Below are 27,457 nucleotides of genomic sequence, written 5' to 3'. Positions count from 1 at the left end.
TGAAATCTTTCCCTTAGCATCTTTTATCCCATTGTCCTTTCTTGTGTTCCTATTCATTCATGATATCTCCCCGCTTTCTACTGGTTTCCCTTTTAATTTCTCTCCTACCTTCATTGCTGCCCATCACAAGTTACTTAAACACTGCTGTCCTATGTATAAGTTTTATTCAGGGCCATGTCCCCTTGTCACTCTATACTCTCTCCTGAGTGATATCAACCACTGCCCTGATTTTAACCACCACCTAAACAGTGATGATTAGCAAATGTCTCTCTCTGGTATAAACCTCACTCTTACACTGTGGTCTATATTCAGCTACTTACTAAACATTCCCCCCATATGTTCCACAGGCACAAGTCCAATATGTCTTTAACTACTGAACCTGGAATCTCAGCAACCACATTCATTCCCTAATCCCTACTCTTCCTTTATACTCCTTCATTAGTGACAACATCATCCCCCAAGTGAGAGTAACGTTCAGTCCAATGGGAGCCATGATACTGTGCTAGGAGTATGGAATCCAAAACAACTAAGTCATGACCCCATTGTTTAAAGAAAAAATTCCATGAGAAATATGGTTCAAATAATAAAGTCACATATTTTGTGTTTAATTCTATTAGAAAGGTTTACAAATTCTGAACCGTGTTTAAGTTCCTAACTCTCAAATAAAGTCAAAACTAGAAATCCCTTGGGAAGAGAAACTAAATCTTGTTTTTTTATTCCAAGCACATAATTGGCACTCAGTTACTGATGAATGGATGGACACTACAAATGATAAAAATAAGCCTGTATTTCCATAAGACACTGAAGCAAAGTGTTTCTCTGTGCTTTCTTTAACTTTTAACTAGAGAACTAGGTTCAACTAAGAAAATATGGACACAACACTTCTACATCCTCAGAATAATATATATTGTAAGCAATATCCTAGCTTAGTAGGATGGGAGAGTATACACTAATTCTCTTTTGAGTGTCTAAGTCATGTAAAAATGATCTGAGAATTTCTTTGTATAGCTACTTTAATTTTTACAGGTATTTCTATCATGTCCCAAATTAGTCTTATTGATAAATTTAATTAAAATGCTATTCATCATTCCTCTTTGATCTTTAGAGGCACTAAACAAAATTAGACCTAATAATGATCTCAGTCTCAACTGCCTAATGTCTATCTCCTCTAGATAACATCTCAACTATACAGTCATGCAAACCAATGATGATTACTTTCTCATAACAAGATTATTATTAGAACCTTTCAAATCAAGTAGTATTCTTTCTTATTTTGACCTAAGCAAAAGGAAGGTAAAAAGAAAAACATTACCTTTAGACACCCAAAAAAGAATTCAATATGCTTGAAATGCATATCACAAGGTTACTTTGTACAACAGAAAGTGTCAAAACTATGCACATCAACTGCCATTCTCCATACAGATGTCTCTGACATGGTAATAAAATGAGAAGCTATTTCATTTAATAATAATAAAAAAGGAACATCAGTTGGTGCCTATTACATGTAGCATCTAGCCCTGGTTGCCTAGCAACCAGTCCAGAGTGAACTCCACAGAGAAAGCCCTAAACGAATGTACAGTTTGTGCAAGTTTCAAGGACTTGAAGAGATATGTCAGTGGTTAACCTAAATTCTAGCTGACAATTACCATACTGAGGTGGAAGAAAAAGAACCCATTATTTTGCACAGAATCAAGCATTAACTAGAGGTGAAATTCAGCTATGTAGGCTTCTATCTTCTGAATCAAGAATACCCCCCCCAAAAAAAGGGCATATGACTTATAAATTACAAAAACATCATGCAGGAAAAATAAAAATAACAAAATGTCATTGTTGTAACATGCACTCATTCATTTGACAAAACACGTAATGAATACCTAACATGTGCCAGATACTGTCCCAGCACTGGAAATACAAATATGAAAGCCACTTTACAAGCTAATAAGCAGCCCATATTATAATGGAGTCATCAGAAAGTAAACAAAGGATAACCACATTATGTGTTCTGTAATACATAAGTAGCCATGGGGGTATTGTGGAAACACATATAAAAAACATCAGATTCAGGAGTGCCTGGGTGGCTCAGCGGGTTAAAGCCTCAGCCTTCGGCTCAGGTCATGATCCCAGGGTCCTGGGATCGAGTCCCACATCAGGCTCTCTGCTCAGCAGGAACCCTGCTCCCCCCAACCCTTTGCCTCTCTGCCTACTTGTGATCTTTGTCCAATAAATAAATAAGTGAATGAAAAAAAACAATAAATAAATACCACATCATATTCAGACTCAGGGGAAGTGGGCCCACTGCAAACTAAACAGTCAGGGAAAACTTACCAGATGAAGTAATATGGGCTAAGTCTTAAGGGACAAGTAAAAGTTAGGCAAATTATAGAAATGGAGGAATGGGAGAACATTCCAGGCAGAAGAAAAAATATTTTCAAGGGCACAGATATCAACAACAGCAAGTTGTATTAGAAGAACTTCAAGGCAGGACACCTGGGTAGCTCAGTGGATTAAGCCTCTGCCTTCAGCTCAGGTCCCGATCTCAGGGTCCTGGGATTGAGCCCCACATTGGGCTCTCTGCTCAGCAAGGAGCCTTTTTCCCCCTCTCTCTCTGCCTGCTGCTCTGCCTACTTGAGATTTCTCTCTCTGTGTGTCAAATAAATAAATAAAATCTTTTAAAAAAAAAAAGAAAAAGAGAAGAACTTCAAGGCATTTGGTTGCACTAGAAGTTGGGGACAGTACTAAAAGAAGAGTCCAAAGAGACAGTACAACACCTTCCAGAAGGACTTCATAAGCCAGGCTAAGAAGTTCAGACTTCACCTGGAATGAAACTGGGAAGACAGAGAATGATTTTAAGCCAAGGGATAATAGAATCACTCTGGCAATAATGTGAAATATTTCCGAGAGTGCAAAGAAGCCAACAAGGAGAATACATAAGAAGTTACAATAGCAATACAGACACTCAGGAGACAAAACCAGCAGGAGAGGAGAGACTGGGAAAGTGACTTAAACATAACTCAGTAACAGTTCTCTAGGAAGCTTAAAAATCACATACAGTGTTTATGCTACTCAAGCCAATGAAATGTCAGTCTGGACCACTTTAACAACAAAACAATTATTCAGAGGTTAAGAACTGTCTGTCTGGGAAGGAAAAGTCACTATAGAGAAGTGGTAAGAGAGACAGAAAAAAAGAGACAGGACAGGGAGAAGGGAGGAGGAAAAATATTTTCAATATTCCAATCCTGACAAATAAGCAACTTAGATTCCGAACAAATAAAAATTGAGGGGCGCTCGGGTGGCTCTGTCAGTTAAGGATCTGTCTTTAGCTCAGGTCGTGATCCCAGGGTCCTACTGTGGAGCCCTGCATCAGGCTCCCTGCTCCACGGGGAGACTGCTTCTGCTTCTCCCTCTGTCTTCCGCTCCTCCTGCTTGTGCTCTCTTTCCTTCTTTCTTGTCAAATAAATAAATAAAATCTTTAAAAAAAAAAATTGAGAAAGAAGTCTTGTAAAGCCATACTCTTGTGCTGTCTGATACAGTGACAGGATCCTAGTCTCCTTTCATTCTCAATGAATTTTGTCTGAGTTCTGTGCAAAGGTAAATCCCAAAGACATTAACATATATACACATTTATACATAACACAAATATGTCAAATATGACAACAGCTTAATTTCCCAATATGTACTACTTGGATTTACTAAAAGTATTTCATTTTTTTTTCTTTTACTTCTTAAGCTTTGCTTTTGATTTGAACAATCTGCCTTTTGTCCTTAGAAGAAGCCAAAAGGGAAATGGGAGTAAAACCTTGAAAGAGAAGAAGGCTGTGAAAAGACAAACAGAGATCCGTAGGCTGTGAAGAGACACACAGAGATCAGGATGGAATAAACCAGAGTGATTCAGGGTTGCTGACTGGATTCACAAAGGAAGAAAGGAGGAAGGAAAGGAGGAAGGGTAGAAGTGATGAAGTTCTAGAATCAGGTGAGGTTCGGTGGGCTGAGGTCTGGAGCCGAAGATCAAGAAAGAATTCTTGAGACATCTTTGGTGCAAAATGGTGGGTTTATTAAAGCACGGAGACAGGACCCGTGGGCAGAAAGAGCTGCTGCTCCGGGTTTTGAGGGATGGCAGGTTATATACCTTGTGGTTGGGGGAGGGGTGGTGAAGGGATGGGAGGTTTCAACGGAGTTTTCATATGTTAAAGAGGGACTACAAGGTGCTGGGAGAAGGCCTTGCCCTTGTGGCTTGATCAATGTCGTCTTAAGTCAGCCATTAACATCAAGATAGAGTCTTGGTGGGGTGTTATGATCCTGCTATCATTTACATTCCCTTCTACCTCAGCCTCCTCCAGTTTCATTTATGATGGGGAGGGAGACATTAGGGCTTGAGGAACTGAGAGTTATTTGCCTCTGGAAATTTGTGCTATTGATAAGGTAACCTCCCTGTTTATAGATCTCTAGGACATCTGTAGAGCAAGGGAGATTCCTGTCCTGCAGGATTGTGATCTCTGCAAGTTAACTATTTATCGTTTTATGGCAGTCAGGGGTGCCTGAGGAATGCCACATATTACGGAGAATAATTACAGAGAGGGGGGTGCGAGGCGCTAGCTCTTGCTCTGTCTTCAGCCAGCCTCCTGCTCCCTCATCAGAAGGAGTCACATACAAAACTGATTAGAACAGAAGTGGATTAAGCTACTAATCAATAGCTTATTGGCATTAAATTCAAGAACAAACCTCTCTCAAAACAGGTTAATTAAAAAGAACTAGCAATTTTGGTAACCAGTGCAAGTACCAGGAAATTGGCCCTCAAACTTATTTTATAATTCAAGACATGGTTTGTTTCTACCCAATGGAAGGGAAGCATGTGCTATCAATATGGGAATGCAACAGAATCTAAAACAGCACAGCGACATACAGCCATATAATAAGAATTTTGTCCCTCTATATTTAGGTCTCTTGGACATACTAAAAAAAAATAAAAGAATAAAAAGAATCCATAAAGGAAAACACTACTGGTGTCTGCCTACATAAAACCTGTAAATGTATGTTGGATAATGTAACATAATCAAAAACTTTCAGAAAAAAAAATGTAGCAACAAATACAACTCTGAATTACTATCCTTTACATCTAAAGTATATAATATCAAATGAAATCAGGAGATGCTATCAATAAATGAACAAATATACAAATAGTTAATCCCACTCCAAAATGAAAATGGATAATAAAATGTTTTGAAATCAGTCTTAAGAATAATCAATATTAAATGTATTTGATTGCAATGGTATCTCCATGATTAACTATTAAATTAGCAACCATTTTAGCTGTCCTATATCTTGTTCAGGGTACAGTGACAATCTTGTGGGCAATTTTATATAATCTAAAACTATAAGTAGAATAAGGTTTTTGAAAAAGAAACACATATACTTAAATCTTTAAAATGGCTCACTTGCTTTGACAAAGTAATTGCCCCTCCGAAAATCTATGCTAAGAAAAATGATCAAAAATACAGATAAAGATTAACCTGTGACATTTTTCATACTAATGAAAAATTGGAAATGGTGTAAATGCCCCCAAAAGGAAATGAAAACATTACAATACAGCCAAACAAGAAAATACCACGCAGTTACTAAAAATAATGTTTTTGAAGAGATGCTAATAACAGAAAAAAAAAGTTCATTTTAAAATGAAAAACCAGCAACTTTTAAAAAAAAAAAATTGCACTTTAAAAAGTGCAATTTCAACACTAGGTTTTTAAAACAGCACAGATGGAAGAAATACTACTTCTGAGTAGTAATGATGGGTTTTTTCCTTTTCCTCCCCTTCCTGTACTTGTAAAGTTTGGGTTTTTTTTTAAAATAATGAGAATATAATGATATTTTGTTAGGGCGCCTGGGTGGCTCAGTGGGTTAAGCCGCTGCTTTCGGCTCAGGTCATGGTCTCGGGGTCCTGGGATCGAGTCCCGCATCGGGCTCTCTGCTCAGCAGGGAGCCTGCTTCCCTCTCTCTCTCTCTCTGCCTGCCTCTCCGTCTACTTGTGATTTCTCTCTGTCAAATAAATAAATAAAATCTTTAAAATAATAATAATAATAATAATATTTTGTTAATTAGAAAACAAATCCCACCCATTTCATCTGCCCCCAATAACATGTTGGGGGGGTCTCAAAGGTATGCTCTGCATTTAAATAGCTCATTCCTTTGAGATCTTTTGGCAGTCACCTCTGTTCATTTTAATGTAAATTTACCAACTAGTTTTACACACTCTGATTGAATTAAAAAATCCTTCCAACAGTACCCTGAAATCAAGGGCAGCAAGTATATTAAGAACTTCAGCTTACATCACAGAATTAAAGCAAGGAAAAAACTGTTAAGTTTTTAGTAACGGAAGAGGTTTTAATCATTTAATGTACTTTACCCACTTTAATGCACTTAAAAATAGTAAGCATAACCAGGGTGTGCCTTCATATTACCTGAGGTGGTTAAGTAGAGGCTGAAGTCTCTCATCCGACTGCACAGCAGGCAAGGACCTGGCTGTTAACTAAAAGCAGAGAATTGGGTTAGTAAAAACAGCAAAGACCAAATACTGAACATATCTGAACACTAAATGTAAAATGGGGACTGGGAGCTGAAAGAGAGGGAGTACTTAAAATGTAAGTACATTCTTTTCTTGTTTAAACTGAAGAATTGTATAGAAAGCAGACTTGTTCTATGAGTAAAGCTAACTATATGGCCCTAAGTTTTGCAAGATATGCCACTGAGCTTAGAAGAAAAAGGAGGTAAAGCAAAGAATAAGAGGAGGATATCCTGAGAATATCTTTTCATGAGTTCATGAGAAAACTTTATGACATAAAAACATTATCTTCGTATATAAAAATGGAAAAACTCCTAAATTTATAGCAACCAACCTTGTACCACTGAATTCTGGAATGATGAAGAAACTGGGGAGACCTCCATTTATAGCTAAGCCACTGTGAAATTGATTATATGCAGAATTGGTCACACACACACACACACACACACACACAACCATGCATTCCTTCATTTTGACATTACTCTAGGAAACCAAAAATATCTTTTAAATATACAAAAGCAACTAGAAGTATTTAATATTGACATATGACCCCAAACTGATCTAGAAGAGAGAACGTAAGAGTCAAAGCCTTGTTCTTAAATATTATATAGCTCGAGCTGACAGTGTATCATGAAAATGTGAGACTTTGCCTCACTTTATTGCAATAGTATTAGTGATAACTCTATGTATCTCTTACTTTTCTCTCTGTACTTAAGATAAAGCTCTCTTATCCTATAACAATTTAACCCCCCCAAATTAAAAACATTCATCCAAAGCAATCAGATAGCTTGAAGTAACCTTAATAAAACACCAAAACAAAAATAAAAGATTTCTTCTGGATTCAATTATGTCATAATAGTTCTTGAAATGTACCCATAAATTATTTGAAAACTTGCAAAAGAGAATCTTTCTTAAGGCGAACAACAAACTGAAAGACATCCTTTGGTTTTATATAGGGTATCCTTTCTAACTATTTCATACATTAATTAAAATGTTCTAAAAACAAAAAAGACATTTAATTCATATCACCTAATTTTCAGTATTATGCAAGTAAAATGAAACTATCACTTTTAACACATCTAATATATACCAAATTTGTGGGGGAAAAATGTTGACCAAAATGCCATATATGAAGTCATTTTAATTAAATTATGTCTAAGTAATAATAATGGAGAGACATTCCCACTTTGGAGCTAAAGTTAACACAAGTCAACAGTTACTAATTTTTTAAAAAGTGAGACAATTAGTCTGCTGCAATTTTAGCACAGCCAAAAGACTCACAGTATCTAAGAAATGTCCAATCCAGTACTTCATGACATATAAAATGCTATCAAGGTTTTATAAACAAAACACTTTAAAACTTTAATATACCCTATATCTGCTAATGTCAAGTCCCTTAACAAAATGTCATTTAAGGGATGTCATGGCTCAAAAGTGAAGTTATGCTCTAAAAAGAAAATTTATCAAGATATTTCAAAAGTCAATTTTCTGAAAACAGATGGAGCACACAGATCAGGCTTTTTCAGTTACTTCTGTCAATCTATATAGCATACTTTCTAATCAAACTGTCTTTTTCTAAATGAAGGCAAACAAACAAAAACACCTCAGTTAACAGTAATATATTTCTAAATGTCTGTTCATTCCACACAGAAAATATTTCTCAACTCAATTCTACCTTTAAAGAAAAGATTTATAATAATTTATTTATTTGAGAGAGAGCAAAAGGAAGGGAAGGGGCAGAGGGAGAGGGAGGGGGAAGGAGACTCCCCGCTGAGCACGGAGCCCAAAGGAGGCTCTATCTCACAACACTGAGATCATGACCTGAGCTGAAACCAAGAGTGGGTGATCAACTGACTGAGCCACCCAGGTGCCCCATCTCAACGCTATCTTAATCTTAGCCTTCATTTCCTTTTTCTTAAACATCTTAATACATTTCTTAATACATCTCAATACATTTCTTAATACATCTCCACTCACAGCTGTTTCTGCCTCCACTCTTGCCTCTTCCCTAAATTATTCTCCACACCAAGGCCAGACTGAAATTTTCAAAATGAAAGTTAACCATACCCCTAACTAAAATTATTTAATAATTCCCTTAGACTCTCAGGCTGAAGTCATTACATCTGCTCTTTCACTAGACTTTCTCCTAAAATATTCTTTTAGGCCCCATTGCTGAAACACTGGGCATAGGTTGAGTGGGACTGACTACAGGCACACTGCAAACATAGTGCAAGTTCACTTCCAACTACCATAACTAAGCAAATACCACAAAACAAGTCAAATAAATTTTTGGTTTCCTAGTGCACATGGAAGTTACGTTTACACTCTACTCTAGTCAATTAAGTATGCGATGGCATTATGTCTTAAAAAATGTATATACTTAATTTAAAAATACTTTACTGCTAAAAAAAAAAAAATACTAACTATCCTGAGTGTTCAGTAAGTCACAATTTTGTCAATGGAGGGTCCTACCTCAGTGTTGATGGTGGCTGTCTGATCCAGAGCAGTATTAGGTGGTTGTGGCAATTTCTTATAACAAAACAAAACAGAAATGTGCCACATTGATTAACTCTTCCTTTCAGAAACTATTCCTCTGTACTATAAGATGCTGTTTGAAAAAACTGTACCCACAGTAGAAGTTCTGTCAAAATGGGAGCGAAACTTCTCAAACCCTGCCACTGCTTCCTCAACTAAGTTTATGTCATGCTCTAAATCCTTTGCTGTCCTTTCAACAATCTTCCCATCATCTTTTTTTTTCCCCTAAGGGATTTTATTTATCTGACAGAGAGAGTGAGAGAGCACAAGCAGAGCAGACAGTCAGGGGGTGGGGGAGCAGACTCCCCTGCCGAGCAGGGAGCCTGATGCGGGGCTTGATCCCCAGATGCTGGGATCATGACCCGAGCCGAAGGCAGACACCCAACCATCTGAGCCACCCAGGCATCCTTCTTCCCACCATCTTTACCAGGAGTATATTCCATCTCAAGAAATCACTTTCTACGTTCATTCATCAGAAGCAACTCCTCATTTGTTCAAGTTTTATCATGAGACTATAGTAATTCAGTCACATCTTCAGGCTCCACTTCTAGTTCTAGTTCTCTTGCTGTTGCCACCATATCTACACTTACTTCTTCCATGAAGTCTTAAACCCCTTAAAGTCCTCCAAGTGGGCTAGAATCAGCTTTCCCCAAACCCCTATTAAAGTTGATATTCTGACCTCTTTCCATGAATTACAAATGTTCTTAATGCCGTTTGGAATGGTGAATCCTGTCCAGAAGGTTTTCAATTTACTTTCCCAGATCCATCAGAGGAATCACTATGTACAGCAGCACAATTTTACAAAATGTATTTCCTTTTTTTTTTTTTTTAAGATTTTATTTATTTATTTGTCAGAGAGAGAGAGAGTAAGCACAGGCAGAGTCAGAGGGAGAAGCAGGCTCCCTGTAGAGCAATAAGCCCGATGTGGGACTCAATCCCAGGACGCAGGGATCATGACCTGAGCGGCAGCTGCTTAACCAACTGAGCCAACCCAGGCGTCCCACAAAATGTATTTCTTAAGTAAGCCTTGAAAGTTTCAAGTTACTCCTTGATCCATGGACTGCAGGAGAGATATTGTTTTAGCAGGCATGAAAACATTAATCTTGTTGTACATCTCCATCCGAGCTCCTGGGTGTCTGGGAACGTTGTCAATGAGCAGCAATATTTTGAAAGGCATCTTTTTTTCAGAGCACAAGGTCTCAACAATGGCTTAAAATACTCAGTAAACCATGCCACATACACATGTGCTGTCATCCGGGTTTTGTTGCTCCATTTATAAAGCACAGGCAGAGTACATGTAGCATAATCCTGAAGGGTCCCAGGATTTTCAAAATGATAAACAACACTGGCTTCAACTTCAAGCCACCAGCTTCATTAGCCCCTAACAAGAGAGTCAGACTGTCCTTGGAAGCTTTGAGGCCTAGCACTGACTTCTCCTCTTTAGCTATGAATATCCTATAATGGCACCTTCTTCGCTACAAGGCTGTTTCATCCACACTGAAAATCTGATGTTTAGTGCAGCACCTTCAGGAATTCTCTCAGCTAGAGCCTCTAGGTAACCTGCTGCAGCTTCTCCATCGGCACCTGCTGCTTCACCTTGTACTTCCATGTACCTTCGCCTTGTACTTTCATGTTATGGAGATGGCTTCTTTCCTTACACCTCGCAAACCAACCTCTGCCAGCTTCAAACTGTTCTCTAGCTTCCACACCTGTCTCAGCCTTCAGAGAACTGAAGAGTTAGAGCTTTGTTCTGGATTAGCTTTGGCTTCAGGGAATGTTAAGGCTGATTTGATCTTCTATCCAGGATCATGAAAACTTTCTCCATACAGCATTAAGGCTTTCCTATCATTCACGTGCTCACTGGAGTAGCACCTTAATTTCCTTCAAGAACTTTTCCTTTGCCTTCACAAGCTGGTTGTCTGGCACAAGAGGCCTAGCTTTAGGCCCACCTTGGATTTTAACACGCTTCCCTCACAAAGCTTCATCATTTCTTTAAAGTGAGAGACAAGTGCTCGCTTCGGCAGCACATATACTAAAGTGAGAGACAAGTGAATCTTCCTTTCATCTGAGCACTTAGAGACCACTGTAGAATTAATAATTGGCCTCACTTTAGTATTGTTGGGTCTTGGCAAACAGGGAGGCCCAAGGGGAGAAAACACAGGGGAATGACTGGTTGGTCAAACAGTTGGTCAAACGCAGAAAACATTTATCAATGAAGTTCGCTGTCTTCCATGGGCACAGTTTGTGGTTCCGCAAAACAATTACAATAGTAAAATCAAATATCAATGATCACAGGTCACTATAATAAATGTAGTAATAGTGAAAATTTTTGAAATATTATGTGAATTACCAAAAGGTGACAGAGAAACAAAGTGAACTAATGTTACCGGGAAAAAATGGTACCAATAGATGCTGGATACAGGGTTTCCACAAACCTTCAATTTGTTTTTATTTTTAAAAAAACCACCACAGTATCTGCAAAGCACAATAAAACAAGATATGCCTGTGTCCAGCTTCTGCCAACTCCACACGACATAACAGAAGCATATCAGGTAGAAATTTGTGATAGCTCCAGTTTCTGGAACACATACGTTCAATGATTTGATTCCTGCCTCACCCCTTCCCATTCCCTATAATTTATTTTCACTTCTTAATCACTGATGAGAAAAATTCCTCAATTGGTCAATGCCTATGTAAAATTACTTTGAGGAAGATTTTGAGTTTTCCAAAGGTTTTGCTTTCAACTTTTAAGACAATTAGCTTTTCAAAAAGAACATGTATCTCTTCATGGTAAGTAGATGAGATTATAAAGCTATTCTAAAGCTCTTTAAAGCCATCTGCTGACCTTTTGCTAAAAGAACATCAACCTCATTTTAGGGACTGCTGGCTCTGTCATTTCTTCTGAAATTCCTGTCTGAGCCAAGTAGCTACTACTACACTTACCGGACCATGAGGGGCCTGCATCCCTACCACTGGCAGGACAGGTATTTAATAAATATTAATGTGTGACAAACCCTAAAACTTGCAAGTGTATAATACCACTAGTTGATGAAAATAAAAGTACATATATATATTTCAAAGCTTTTCAAACTCATACTTTGAGCAAAAACTAAATCTAAATCAAAACTAAATCACAACTGTCAGCCTTACAAAAAAGCAATACACTATCATAACAGGATTTTCAGCATTAAAAAACTTTCCTCTATAACATGAAATGAGTAACTGTCTAGTTTAAATGTGTTTTGCTTGTTGTTTTTAATAAAAAATACAGCAGCATCCTTGACACGTAAGAATGAAAGGGAAAGAAGATCTATCACAGTTTATATCATGAAGACTAAATGGGTTGCTTGAGTTAGGGCTGTTTCATGGGAACCATAATAAAAGTTGGCATAACATACAGTTTATTTCTTATTATTGTTGAGAGGTTGGGGGTGAGCTTTTAGGACGTCCTTTCATTATTAAGAATATATCTAGCAAAATGAATTAACTAATGCAAGGTTTGTGTGGTTTTTTAGACAAGTATAACATAATAGAGTCTTAAATAAATCTCATTTTAATGATCAGTATCATTGAGTATATCTTGCATTTTGCCCTATTTTTAACTACAAAAAAATGATAAGGCACTTTGCCATCTAATAATTCTCCTTCTAATGCCAATAAATATAGCATTAATTCAAAGGTACAAAACACAAGAGAAAGTCTGGCAGTATGTGGTCCAACCCTGACACTCTCCTCCTGAGGAGACGAGGTTCTTCAGACCACAAGCAGCTGGCTACTGCCCACACACAGAGCCTGTGCTAGCACCTGAGATGAGGACCCACACAATATACTGCCACATTACAATTCAAAGCAAACCATACTTTGTGTGTAAACCAGTCAGAGACCTTTGCCTGATCCCAGTGTGAGTCTGTCTCCTCTAATTTCCTTCACTTTTCAGAACAGGACAGTGCTCTTCAAGATGCACAAACCTGTGGACTTTGGGTCTTGAAGACTCCCAAATTTTGCATTCAAGTTTCCTTCATATCATCTGCAATTTGGCTCAAATGTAACACCCTCCCAGAGGCCTTCCCTAATCACTCTTGGTAAAGCAGTACCCTCTCTGCAGGTATTCTGTTAGGCAACTCACAACAGTCATCACTATGTGAAATTACCTTATTACTTTGCTTACGTGTGTCTGTCTTCCTCTCCCCAAAGAACAGAAACTCTCAGGGCACAAACCTTTCTCTCTTGACGACCATTTTTCCACCCCCTGCTTAAAACTCTATATGGTGTGGCACATGTGGCACCCCATAAATACTGTAGAGAGTAGATGAAAGGTTCACCTAACTCAAAAGTTTCCAACGGAAGCATGGGTTCAGAAAAGTCTGCCCTAGACACTGACCCTTTTGGGCCCGTGTGTCTAAATTTTTCATAAGTAATTATGACCTATTAACCAAAGGGGCCACAAGCATTTCTCTTTTCACTTCTAGCTGACTGGCATATCTTAAGTTCTCCCTTTAAAGGAGGAGCACTGTTCTACCATTCAATGAGATTGAAACTACAGCTCCCTGGTTGAAAGGAAACAAGCAGCCCAAAAACACCAGTCCAAAACTCAAGTTATGGATATACTATCACAGACATTGCCAAAAGAGTAATCATGACACAGTTCCTTCCTTCTAATCTATGTCTTTCTGCATGGAGTTTTTTGTTTGGTTTGGTCATTAAATGATAGCTACAAATAAAGCAAAAATATGAACTAAAATCTATTTTTCCAACATTAGTTAAAGTTTAAAACATGCATCAAAGTTCAAAGTCTTCTACAGTAAACTCCCATTAAAAAAAAAAAAAAAGAAAAAACCACCTAAACTGGGAGTGCCTGGGTGGCTTGGTGGGTTAAAGCCTCTGCCCTTGGATCAGGTCATGATCCCAGGTTCCAGGGATCGAGACCCGCATCAGGCTCTCTGCTTGGCAGGGAGCCTGCTTCCTTCCTCTCTCTCTGCCTGCCCCTCTGCCTACTTGTGATCTCTGTCAAATAAATAATTAAAATTTAAAAAAAAAAAAAACTTAAACTGGTAAGACTGCAACTGCTTCAAAACTTTATAGAAAACAAGCAAGTAATAGTGTACATAGGATTCTATTCAAATAAGGCTCACTTAGATGTAAAAAAATATCCTTTGCCATTTATGTATTACTACTAAAATGAAAGTGCTATGTTACAGTTTTCAAGATATTGTTAACTGTAGGTAAGTTACTTTGAAAAGGAGTCTCAAAACATTCCCAGCTCAAAAGCACATGAAGTTGCAAAAAAATTTTAAATTCAAATAGCAATTAGAGGATTATCTACTCAAGTATGGAAAACCTAGATATATAAAGCATGCTTGGTTCTCTTTTCAAGAGTAAGGCAAATACAAAAAATATTTTCTTCTTAGACTTTCCACTCAAATTAGATCAGCCTGGAAAGAGTAATTTTTAGAATTATGATCCTGGAGGTAAGCACATGGACATTTGTTTTATTCTGCATACCTCTGTGTTTGAAACAGTTCAAGAGAGGAAAGGAAGGGAGCTGACTGATCTTCCAGCGGTGTGAGGAATGGTTTGGAGGTGGAGGATCCAGGGATCTAAGATGAAGAATCAAATTATGGTAGAAACAGTGGCAATAAAAAGGAAGACATGAATGTGAGAGACATGAAGGAGGTATATTCTACATGATTTTATACCTAAAACAGGAGAAGTTATAGAAGACATCCAGGTAGGGGGATCGTACTATTAACTGCAACAGAGTGGCCACAGGAAGAGGAGGCTGGGGGAGAGGAAAGGAGACCACGTATTCTGGCATGCTGAATTTGAGGTGCTTCTGAATCCCCAAGAGGCAACTGAGCATGTGGATCTAGGCACTGGAGAGGATATGGTGCTAAAGATAGAAATTTAGGTGTTATCAGCAAATAAGCCACAAGTAAAACCATGGACTGGCAAAAAAGGCCAGGGATTATGCATAAAGCAGAGATTCCCAACTGTCATTCACTAGTAGGTTATTGGAGTACAGTGTTGAGGGTTCATTCCAAGCTGCACCCAGGAAAGAGAATAGTACTGACTGCCAACATCTGCTCCAGATACGGAATGGGAGATTAGAGATATCTGCCTGGTATGTGCTATCCTTAGCAGGAGAAATAAGAAAAATAAGTGATTTTGCCAATAGACTTAAAAGTTTGTAACACTGATTCTAAGCAATTACAGATTTATGAGGGAGGGACGTGAGGGGAAAGAGAGAGACAATATATCCAACAGCTCCTTTAACTCTTTCATTAAACATCTGGAATAAATGAATTACAATTTCTAAAAGAAAATGTTCCATAAGGAAAGCACTGTGCCTCCTGGTTGTGAAGCTGACTGTTGCTCTTAACATCCTAAAAGAGACCGTTGTCATCCTGTCACTAGTTTGAAGCAGAATTTTTTTTTTAAGATTTTATTTATTTATTTGACAGAGATCACAAATAGACAGAGAGGCAGGCAGAGAGAGAGGAGGGGAAGCAGGCTCCCCGCTGAGCAGTTAGCCCCATGCAGGGCTCAAACCCAGGACCCTGGGATCATGACCTGAGCTGAAAGCAGAGGCTTTAACCCACTGAGCCACCCAGGGGCCCCTGAAGCAGAATTTTTAAAGGGGACCATAGAAAAGGGGGAAATTTTCATGATTTTCTCCTCCGAATAAAGGGCATGAAGGGAGGGCACAAGAACACAGAAGCAGGTGAACTACATAAGTAAATAAGGTAAATAGTTCTTCAAGAGTCAGGAGACGTTTGGAAAACAAAGGTGACTCAATCAGTTGAAAATGAAGAACAAGAAGGTGGCTTCATTTTAAAAATAATAAATCCCTTCTTTCTGAACTACTCACCCAACACTGGCTAAATTAAAACACATAAAAATGACAAGAAAACAATGCTCACTTGGAAAATATTGCTCAATTTTGTTCTCTGGCGTTTTTACCCTCTACCACTCATTTCAGCTTCCTTACAAAACTCAAGAGGAATGACAATATGCACTAATATCAAAGTTGCACCTTAAAAGAATTCCAAGATGGGTAATCAGCACATTAGACCTTCCCTTCATATAATCTTGTTCTACTCAAAGAGGCAGACTAGTAGTACTCTCTTCCAGTGATACTAGGGCAGTAACAGTCATGTACATGTACAAGTGGCAAAGAGACCAAATGTAGGTGTTCTTTGCTCTGGTTTGGTTTTTTATTTTTTATTTTTTTTAAAATATACTTTATTTCTTAGGGCAGTTTTAGGTTCACAGCGAAACTGAGAGGAAGGTGTAGAGATTTCCTATATACTCACATGTATAGCCTCCCACATTGCCAGGCTCCCCCATGAAAGTGGTACAGTTTCAACTGACCAATCTGCACTAACACCTCATTATTGCCCAAAGTCCATAGTTTACATTGTTCATTTTTGCTGTTTGCCATTCTATGGGTTTGGACAAAGGTATAATACATGTATCTATCACCGTAGTATCATACAGAAGAGTTTTCCTGCGCCCAAAAATCCTCTGTGCTCCTCCCATTCATCCCTTCTTTCCCTCTTCCCCCAATTCCTGGCAAGCACTGATCTTTCTACTCTACTGTCCACAGTTTTGCCTTTGCTGGAACATTACAGGGGCCAAAGACAGGTTTCCCAAGATGGGTCACTTGGACATGAACATTATTTTGTGTCAACAATGATCAAAACCCAGTAGATTCAGGTAAAGCTATTTACTTCCCCTTCAACCGTCTGCGTGTACTGGAAAGAGAGCTACTAACAGAGATTCCTCTTTACCCAAGAAACTAACAGGGAAACTTTTGTTTTCCAAACATTTCCTCACCTTTCTGCTAATGGTTTTCTCCCCTTTGTATTCTCAGACCATAACCATCTCCTTAGCTCAAATAAGCAGTATGTTGCCACACTGTCTTTGGAATTTCCATGTACATGTGATTCCCCACACATATGCTATTAACTTGGATTTTCTCCTGTTTACCTGTCTCATGTCAGAAGCACCCAAAGAGAAAGGAAATTCTTCCTCCCTAACAGTATCACACAGTTGGAATTATATAGTACATATAGCCTTTTCAAATTGGCTTCTTTCACTCAGCAATATGTATTTAAGGTTTCTCCATGTTTTTTCAGGGTTTGATAGAGCAATCTTTTTAGCATCCCATCATCTGGATGTACCCCAGTTTATTTATCCATTCACCACCCAAACGACATCTAGGTTGCTTCCAACTTTCAGCAATTAAGAATAAAGCTGCTATGAGCAGCCACATGCAGGTTTTCGTGTGGACACAAGTTTCAAATAGGTGTTTTTTTAAATTAAGAACAAGTGGGAAAGCTTTTCAAAATGTCTTTACAAAAGTATTTACAAAATGTCTTTACAATCTCATTTCATAAAAGATTTGAGATGGCTCCTACCGCACCTTACTTCACGCAAGAGTACCAACTCAAACTCCAGAATACTAACACTTTTCTACTAAGTTGAAGACGCATATATTATGCTTGTGCATATGTTCTAAGAGACAAAATTTATACACTGAGAAAATAATTTTTGTTATCAAAAGGTAACAATTTCTTTAAAGAGAGACCTTGCAGTAACAAAAAGATACAGCTCTAGAGAGAACAGGTTGTTCAACAGAACTATCACTTTTATTACTGGGACACCAAGGCAGATGTCAAGTAAAATTAACTTTTACAAGCAGCTGCTATTTTAACTTCCTTGATTTTAACAATGGAAAATCCTGTGTCTTTTGAACTTCATTTTCTTATAATAGCAAGAGATCCCAATTACAAAGCCCAAATTGTGAGAGTCCACATGATATTCCCCCTTGCTCCTAGAGCCAAATTTGTTTCCCAGTTTCATGCCCCCTTGGCTGCCCGAGATGCTATTCGCCACTAGTCCTAACACTTCCGTGCCCACAGCATTTCCCGGTTTCCACTGGGCTCATACAGGCATTATCTCACTTGATCTTCACAACAGAGTTGGTTTCATCAGTACAACGCTTCAGTACATGAAAATTTCTCTATCAGCTAGCCTCAAACATGATTTTCAATATGTAGGCTCTAAAACCCAACCAACAACCTTGTCAAGCAAAACGCATAGATTTCATTTGAGCTCTAAACATGCCCAAGTAGTTTAATTTCCAAAGAATATTAAACAGTGCAGAGTTAACAAGATATTTCCAGTTCAGGGGTCTGGATGATATGAAGAACTGAGAGAGTAAACCTGGGAATAGTGCAAGCAGACATCCCAGTGCTGATTTTTGATCATGAAACCTATGGAGTGAAAAGAAGCTTGTTATGCAGAGGCTAACCTAAGCACCTTACTGATGCTCTACATCATTTAGAAATGTAAAACAATTGCTTGAGCAAGGGGGGGGGGAGGTATTAAGAGATATGCAGTGATAAATGTACATGGATCATTGGATTTTTTTCCATAAAGTAAAACACCCATAAAATCATTTTACTTCTAGAATATTCCAATAATTTTGGGTCAAAATTCTTAAGCTACTAGAGCCAGCAGTTTCACAATTAGACTTCTCATAAGCAAAACAAAGATCTGGTAAGTGGAATTCAACACATTTTGTCTTTCATGGTGGCATCCAGAGATAATGAATTATCAAACTTTTGTCTTCTTAAAGGACTGCTCTTGTGGAGTAGGAATAAGGGCAGGGCAGCAGCAATACAGCCAACATTCCTTGTGTTTTTACTACATGCTGGGCATTTTACTGGGAGTTCAATAGAGACTCTAATCCTCACAATATTCCTAAAAGTATTATTATCCCCAGGGTACCCCAGGGCTTCACAAACTGTCCTGCCAAAAATACCCGGAACATCCAAGCAGGGGGAACAGTTAACCTTTATGCCCTTAAATGCCAACTTTTATTTAGCCTCATGTATTTATCTTACCCAGAATCTGCATTTGATTCTAGAACCTGTCCTTCTTGGTTTTACTATAAAGATGTTCATTATACCATTGCGTAAAACAGTGCCACTACTGTCCTACATATATTATACATTCCCTAGTATATCTAGTTCTAAATATTTGGCCATCCTATAGTTTTAAAATACATGCAACCACATTTGTACTCCTTACAGCCTCCCGGAAAGAAATCTCCAGTGCTACATTTGGGATTGGGGAGTTGGCTGAGATGATTCTGGACCTTGCTAGATTTCATTGGCAATTTACTATGTCATTTTGTATAACTACCACAATTACACAGAGACAGAACTGACATTTGTTTAGCCATAAATCTTTATATGCAAAGACTCTAAAAATCATTTAAATTCCATTAAATGAATGAGTTCCCATTTATTTAATAAATCTGTGAGGCAGTAACTGAAGTTATAAAAGTTCCATACTTGTTATCATAGTTTCATTCATCATTTTTGTCTCCCAAAACATCTATACCATATTTACCTAAATTTACATTTGTCAATTTCCTATTTAATGCAAAAAATAAGCTTATCTGGGTTTTCCAGAACCAAACTGTTCCTTTTCCGTTTGTTATTTGTAACCATGAATCTTGGGCAAAATATTATGTGGAAATTTTTCATAAAGCTTCTTAAATATGCACATAAATTCAACTATGTGTGCTGAAATTGCCAACAGTATCTATAGGCTTCTAGTAAATGTTTAAAAGACTGCCCGGACAGAATAGTGGCTTTCATAGTGCACGTTATTCATCTTCTTCAAGTAGTACATTCTGGGCCTGGGTGGCCCAGTCAGTTAAGTGTCTGCCTTTGGCTCAGGTCATGATCCCAGGATACTTGGATCTGGTCCCACATCAGGCTCCTTGCTCAGTAGAGAGCCTGCTTCTCCCTCTGCCTGCCACTCCCCCTGCTTGTGCTTTCTCTCTAATAAGTACATAAATAAAATCTTAAAAAAAAAATACTTTTAAGTAGTATGTTCCATGATTCTTTAACTGCCTGCTGAGTCTATTTCCTGGTATAAATGTCAGACATAAGCTACACATTACATTGGCAATCTTATCTCCATTCTAAATATTACTAAACAATGAACCACTTCTAATGTTGGAAACTTTGAATTAAACATAATTTATTCTGTATTATATTTACATATTAAATTTATTAAGTCATCTAAAATTAATATCAAAAGATCCATAATTATATTTATTACCAAAGTGAAGACACACACAGAAGATATGTATGTGTAAGTTCATATTTTCTTTTTCCTATAAGAATGCTTTTTCCCTTGACATGGACTTTTACTAACACTTAGAAGTAGAGAGAGAGCAATAGGGAGTGGAATGAAGGGGAAGGGTAAGATTTTTATTAAAGCACTGGTAACAGTAATCTGTTGTATCACAAGACAGAGTCCTTGGGAATATGCTTAAAGAATTGGAAGGCCTCAGGTCATTAAAAACAACTAATCAACAACAAGGATACATAAGGCTTCATTTCTTTCCAGAGCTGAACTTCAAGCCACTGATCCAAATGTATAGTTCAAGGATGAAGCAAGCCACAGATGGCTAACAACATACCTCTAATGTTTATGTTAACAGATGCTGCAGAAAGTATTCATTTGCTTAGTAGTTCTGCTACTTTTCCTTTCCTCTATGACTTAATTTTCACTGCTGTCTTAGAACACCTTGATTTCTTCCTTGATAGAGACTGCCTTTGTAGATACAGAAAGTGTTTTTAGTTATGTGTAGAACAGCCCAGTGTGCCTTCACATCTCGCTCATAGTTTATTTCTCTAACCTGAAATGAGATATTGCACTATTTTCAAATTCATTCAATTTAGTTGAAATTTAAGCGATTTTCTACATTCATTAAGTAGTCCTACAGTTTTCCTTCAAAAATAAAACTATTATGTAATTTTGTTCCTTTAATAATTTTTATATTTAAGCACACTGAAAGGAGCATCTTAAAACACCTGACCAGCTTTCAATTACACAAAATTAGAGTCTTGTGATTAATTACAGAACTTCTGATTATATTTAAAACAAATCAGAAGAGGAAACATAAATAATTTTCATTACTAGAACATAAACATCAGTAACAACCTCTTATTATGAAATGAAAATAGAAAAGCATAATGTCTTTATGGTGGTAAGGACATTTAAACAATGACAACTGGACTTTTTGCCTCAGGATTCTATCAGATAAGATGCATTTCCAAAAATGGTTTTTAATTCATCATAAATTTAGAGACAAAGCTCATTAATATGGCTGGGGAAGTAAGAAAAAATATGAAAATAAATGTATTTTGGAATGTTTCAAAAACAGAGCAGGGTACCCCAAATCCTAATCTTTTCTTTCTTTCATTTTTTTCCCCAAACTTAGGAATCATCACAAGTAACAACCTGGATCACTAATGTCTTCTCATTTCTCATTTCAAATAACATACAATTCCCTTAAGAACATGGGCCCAAGCCCCTGAATTTATTATTATAAAAGAATAAATCATTTCATTGTTAATCTAAATCACCTAGTGAATTAAATCTGCATGCAAAATTCCATTTTTCTAAGAAAAACAAATACTTTTCTTATTCCTTATTTCCTTTCAGGTTATAACCACTTCTATTATTTTTAAGGTTGGAGATAATTACTAAATTCTTTAGTAAAGAAGAGATGCTGGTCTGAAAACTGAAACCTGCTTTCTTAGCTACAGAAGGTTTTTTGTTGTTGTTGTTTTTTATAATATGGCTATTAGAACAATTGCCTATCATTCTGACTGCCCAAAATTACGAGCTGCCATTTTAGTGATGGAAAGGAGCTAGCTAATATTTTCCTGCAAGCTATCAAGGGTGTGCATTCTAGACCACCGTAACATATTATTAAGTGCACCTTCCCCATCTGACTCAAAGCATCAAGGTATGAAATCAAGAGGGGGGTAAATTAAGCATGTTTAAAGATACAATTCCTAAGAATACTCATTTTAGTATATTATATTTATAAAACATTCTTTGATATCAGAACAGCTAGTTGAGACTTTTAAAAGACCTTGACATACATTTGACTGATTGCTTTTCAATGACATTATTTCATATTTTCTGGCACAAACAGGCTGATAGTGTTTGATGGATAACCAGACAAGCAAAGGACAAGTCTGAGCAACAGCCATCCTTTATCCCTGGCATCTGCATGTTTTATTACATATCTTAGGAAAAGAGAAAGGGAACAAAAACCCATAGGCAGTGTTAGTTCCAAAAGATCTTACTACACACAGGAAGGCCCAATTCAGCATTATTTTGAAATAGCCCATCTTGACATAAAAATGCATTTTGTTGAAACTAAAGAATCTGCAACAGTTATAAAATTGGGAGAGGGAGAGATCTGCATCTAACACTTCTTACTGTTTACTTTCCTAATAGAATACTTTAAACAAAGGGCCACAGCAAACCAAAATCCAAAGCCTGGTTTTCCTGTTCTGCTCTCTGTGCTGGACTTACATTGCCCCCCCCCCAATCCAGCTTGTTCATGTTAATCCAATGTAAAGGAACGCCAGTGTGAACGAAAATCAGTCCGACCAAGATGTTTCAACAGTGCTGCCATGTGAACTAGCAGACACCTGACAGAATTTTAAAGTCAACTACTGAAAAACACATCTATTTGTCCTAAATTTCCACTGAGGTTTTTTTTTTTTTTTTAAGGGACATGAATATTATCTTAAAGTACTCAGCAGACTTTTTTCATTAGAGACACACAGTAAAAGTAGGAAGACTAAAGACTTCAGACACCTGGACAATTGCAACAGCATCCTATGACTTTTCACCAAAGTTCTAGCTGGAAGTCAAAGAAGGAATTTTGGTCCCTGTGCCAGGAAGAACAGAAATACCCTTCATTAATATGAGCAGGAGCATATCTGGAAGGAAAAATCAGAGGCTCAGTTTTGTCCATGGTAAGCTTAAGGTGCCTATTAGACAACCAGATAAAATTATCTGAACTTAAGATTTAAACTGTAAAACCAGTCAGTCAGATTCAGAATATTCTATAGATATGATATAGGTGATTAAACATAATTTCTACCTTGAAAACTACAACAATCAAATAATGTCTTCCAGTGTGAGTGCTCATTTTTTATGGCTAGCTACAATTAACAGATATAAATATATCACTTGCTACAAGAGCATTCAGTTATAATATCCTTTACTACAACTGAGGTCTTATAAAAAGCTCTTAAGCCACCCAACAATTAGAACACTGAACCAAACTAGCTACATATGGTATTGAATTCTTGAAATGTGGTTAAATTGAGATGCGCTGTAAAACACACACCAAATTTCAAAGACCTAATACGGAGAAGAGAATGTATACCTTGTTAAAAAGTATGTATATATTTTTTAAAGATCTTATTTATTTATTTGAGAGAGGGCGAGAGACCACATGCACCAGCAGGGGAAGAGAGAGAAGCAGACTCCCTGCTGAGCAGGGAGCCAGACACAGGACTTGATCCCAGGACCCCGGAATCACAACCTCAGCCAAAGCCAGATACTTAACCATCTGAGCCACCCATGTGCCCCAAAACGTATGTACACTAATTACATATTAATGTAATATTTTGTATATATTGGTTAAATATAATACAGTATAATTACTTTCATCCTTTTAAAACATTTTTATGTAGATACTAGAAATTTTAAAGTTCCATATGTGGGTCACATTATATTTCCATTGGACAGAGAATTTCTGAGCCAAAGATGAATATGACTTCTTTCTGGTACACAAGCAGTAATAACAGGTAATTTAAATAATTGAAATCTAAGAGTACAAAGAAGAGCAACTGAAAATCAGCTGTGTCATATTCAATTACTAGAAATAGAAAATCATCTATTTTCTATCTCTGGCTGCAAAAATTCATTTCTAAAAGGCAGAAGCCCAATATGAGATCAAATTAAACTATCCCCCCAAAACAGAGAGAGATATGGCTTTAATGAAAATGACAGCAACTTTCCCCAAATATTTATACAAAATCATAAAATTATATATTGTGACCAGACACCCTATTTTTTTCAAGAAGTAAGGTTATAAAGAAACTACGTTCCTTATTACATTGAGAAATACTTTATCAAATGAAATGAGTAAATGAATTTACTTTCCTAGTTCTGAATTATATATTACACAGATGATTTTCCTAACCTCAGATATGCAGAGTAACAGGGACCCTCACAGCTGAAAAGGTAACTCAGTCTGATTCATGTTAATGTGTGGATATTCTATTCTTTTGCTCCAAAAGTTTTTAAATTTCTTTGGCTACGATATTCTTAAATTTCAACAATCAAGATGTGCTGCATTTTTTTATCTTTAGGTTTTTCTTACCTTCCTTGGTTTTCTATTAGCCCTTTCAATCTGAAGTCTTTGTTCTTTCTCAATTTGAGTAATTTATCATAATTATTTTTTTGAATATTTTTCTCTCCTCCAATTTCTTTTCTCCTTCCTGAAAACCCTATATTTGAATCTGGCACTACTATGTCTCTCCTCCATATTTTGTACCCTTCTCAATATTTTCCATCTCTACTTTTCCTTTACCTACAGAGGATATCCTCAACATGATGTTTAAGTTCATCAATGCATCTGTCATCTGTATTCATGCTCTTTATCTGATTTATTAAGTTCTTTACTTCAGATACTATATTTGCTATATCTAATATTTCCACTTTGTTCTTTTTAGAACTTCTGGTTCCTTCTTAATACTACTACTACCCTCTTTTATTGCTGAGTATATTTATCACATTTATTTTAAATTACCCCTCTGTTCTAATGATTCTGCTTCATGAAGTGTATACTATTCAGTTTATCTTTTTTGTGTTTTCAGCAGTAGCTATACTCTTCATATGTCTAATTATTTGGCCTATGAGGGCATATTCACCCAAACATAAGAGTTAGGAGATCTAGAAACATGTGCGAAGAAAGGCCAAAACCCAAGTCCTACTATTATCCCTCCTGGTGTATTTGAAAAAGATGAAGATGAGCCACGGGCACCAAATAACCACTCTTGACCACTTACGTCTCTGCCTACTGCAAGGCAATTTCTTTGGAAGGGATTAGCCTTTAACCTCTTAAAAGCACCAGCACTGAGAAAAGGCAGTCTCCATAGGATATAATCTGCAAGCCCTAGGAGGACTGAGGGCTCTGGGTTTACTGGTGAGCTTGTTCCTGTTTTCATCAGCTCCTCACCCCAGCAGGGCTTTGTCCTGCCCTGACAGAATCCTACTGATAATCAATTTCTGTAGCAGAGGGGCAGGCAATTATCATGTCAAGAAAACTGGAGAAAGTCAACTCAAAAACAAAACTTAAAAGGCAAAAACCTTAAAACAATGTATTTTCTCTTGCTTCCTCAAGCCACCCTGTGTCCCAAGCTAACCACCTACCAATGTACACCAATTTACAATGGCCTCAATCACGCCTGAAGGTTTTCTTACTGATTTGAGTTCTTTCCTCAGATCTGTGCTTTCCTCTAATGTATGCCCTTTCTCCACAGTTAGCTTTAGGGAAAAGAGCCACCCGCCCATTAACTCTATCTTGACAGAATCCCAAATAATTCAGCAAAGGAATAAGCTACAGTTTAGTAAACTGGTAAAATATGAGAAAACAGATTACCTATAAATAACTGCTTATTAGTTAATTGATAACAGTGAGTATCAACAACCCAACACTTCTTTTTTTCCTGAGTCACACTTTTAAAACACCATACACAGACTTAAAAATACAAACAAACTTCAAATCCAATTGCTGGACTAACACCAACAATTAAGAATAATTCTTGGGGCACTGGGGTGGCTCAGTCGGTTCAGCACCCAACTCTTGGTTTCAGCTCAGATTGTGATCTCAGGGTCATGAGATAAAGCCCCACGTCATGTCGGGCTCCTCAACCAGCAGGGAGTCTGCTTCTCCCCTTCTCCCCCTTCCTCTGCCCGTCCCCACAGTGTGCATGTGAGCTTAGTCTCTCTCTCAATAAATAAATCTTTTTAAAAAAAGAAGAAGAATTCTTAAACAGAGTGGAACTCCCACGAAGTGTTCATGGTACAACCTAAGTATTGTTAGGAAAACAGTCACTTGCAGCTTGTAGTCCCAGAAGAATGTGTCTTGGGCTCAGAACTCTTCCTTACAAAGAGATGAAGAGCTCTCACAGCCTGTGCTAGGCATATTTCTCAGTTTGGGACTATCTTTCCCTGTTCTGGGTCTGATGTGTACTTCTTTGTTCTGCTTAAGCCTGTGAGTCATGTGGCACATAGCCAACTCCACTGCTATCTCTGGTCCAGGCAGCGAGGCAATGGGGTCACCTGCAGCACAGAGTGGGGAGTACAGACCATCTCCCAGAGATTAGAGAGACTGCAGAGCAAGACCTCCTGGCCACGGAGAACCAATGTCTACTACTGAGCCTGATCTTGCTCTGTCTATTATCTATGTGAATAAAGTATTCCTCTATCTAGTGGTTGTGTTTAAGTTGTGTCTTTTTTTGGTGACCTCAACACCTGCAAACCACACAGTGGGGCTGACATCCTGGGACTGTTCCTGGTGACAGATACTATCATGCCCCTTGCTATCCTCCGCAAAGTGGGACTTGACCCCTGGAGGTGGTAACAGGTGTCACTTGCTTAACAAGTACAAAAACGTTCTAGAGCCACTGATTTTTCAGTGAAATTTCTAGTGACTATTTAACTTACACTCTACTTTGGACTTTAATCACAGTTTCTAATGCTAAAAATGCACAGCTTTGAAAACATACTGTATAAACTCTGGAGTATTCTATCCCTAGGACTACTACTCCTTGTTCACATTATACTGCAGGTAATAAGGGGCACAGGAAATGCTGCTGAAAGGTATTTTGGAAAATCTGATCTTCTTGGATTCCAACCAACACCACCAAGAAATATCACATCATTATGGACCATTCATTCCACTGGGATTCTCCTTCCTAACAACCTACGATACAGAATCAATACTGTATATGCTCTGATTGTATCCACGGTTATACACCAGGATTTTAATACAGTAGATTGAAAATGGAAGTGAGAAATCAGGTAGAAAGAACGCAGTATTAAAGGAAGTCAACCTGAGCTTAAAGTCAGACATGCCCAGGTTAAAACCCCAACCGTACTACCTGTATGACCTTGAAGTAGTCAATTCGTCAGTGCCTCGATTTCATCTGTAAATTGACAAGACTAGTTCTTACTTCACAAGGCTACCATAAGAACTAAACACAGTAAATAAAAAGAAACTTCTAGACATAATACGCTTTCAATTACTTATTCAGCAAATATGTACTGTGCCACATGTGAGTGGTGTGTTAAGAGCTCCTGGCTGCTAACTGCTACTCAAACTATCACCATCATCATTACTACTACTTCCATGATTTTAAATAAATTACCTGAGCTTCCCTCTGCATTAGTATGTTTACT

The 27,457-nt window shown here is 37.6% G+C and overlaps 1 protein-coding gene across 2 annotated transcripts in view; it reads right to left on the bottom strand.

The window, feature by feature from the left end:
- The window catches only part of PRIM2 (DNA primase subunit 2), a 381,685-nt gene that overhangs the window by 133,857 nt on the left and 220,371 nt on the right, over nucleotides 1-27,457 (bottom strand). For both annotated transcript variants that reach the window (XM_044253579.1, XM_044253588.1), the window contains exon 8: nucleotides 6,453-6,520. In XM_044253579.1, coding sequence (XP_044109514.1) covers nucleotides 6,453-6,520 — 68 coding nt within the window. The remainder of the gene's footprint in view (nucleotides 1-6,452; nucleotides 6,521-27,457) is intronic.

Source organism: Neovison vison, chromosome 1 (genome assembly GCF_020171115.1).
Source record: "Neovison vison isolate M4711 chromosome 1, ASM_NN_V1, whole genome shotgun sequence".
Taxonomy (NCBI): Eukaryota; Metazoa; Chordata; class Mammalia; order Carnivora; family Mustelidae; genus Neogale; species Neogale vison.
Note: the sequence above shows the minus strand (reverse complement) of the source record. Positions and strands in the feature narration are given on the sequence as shown.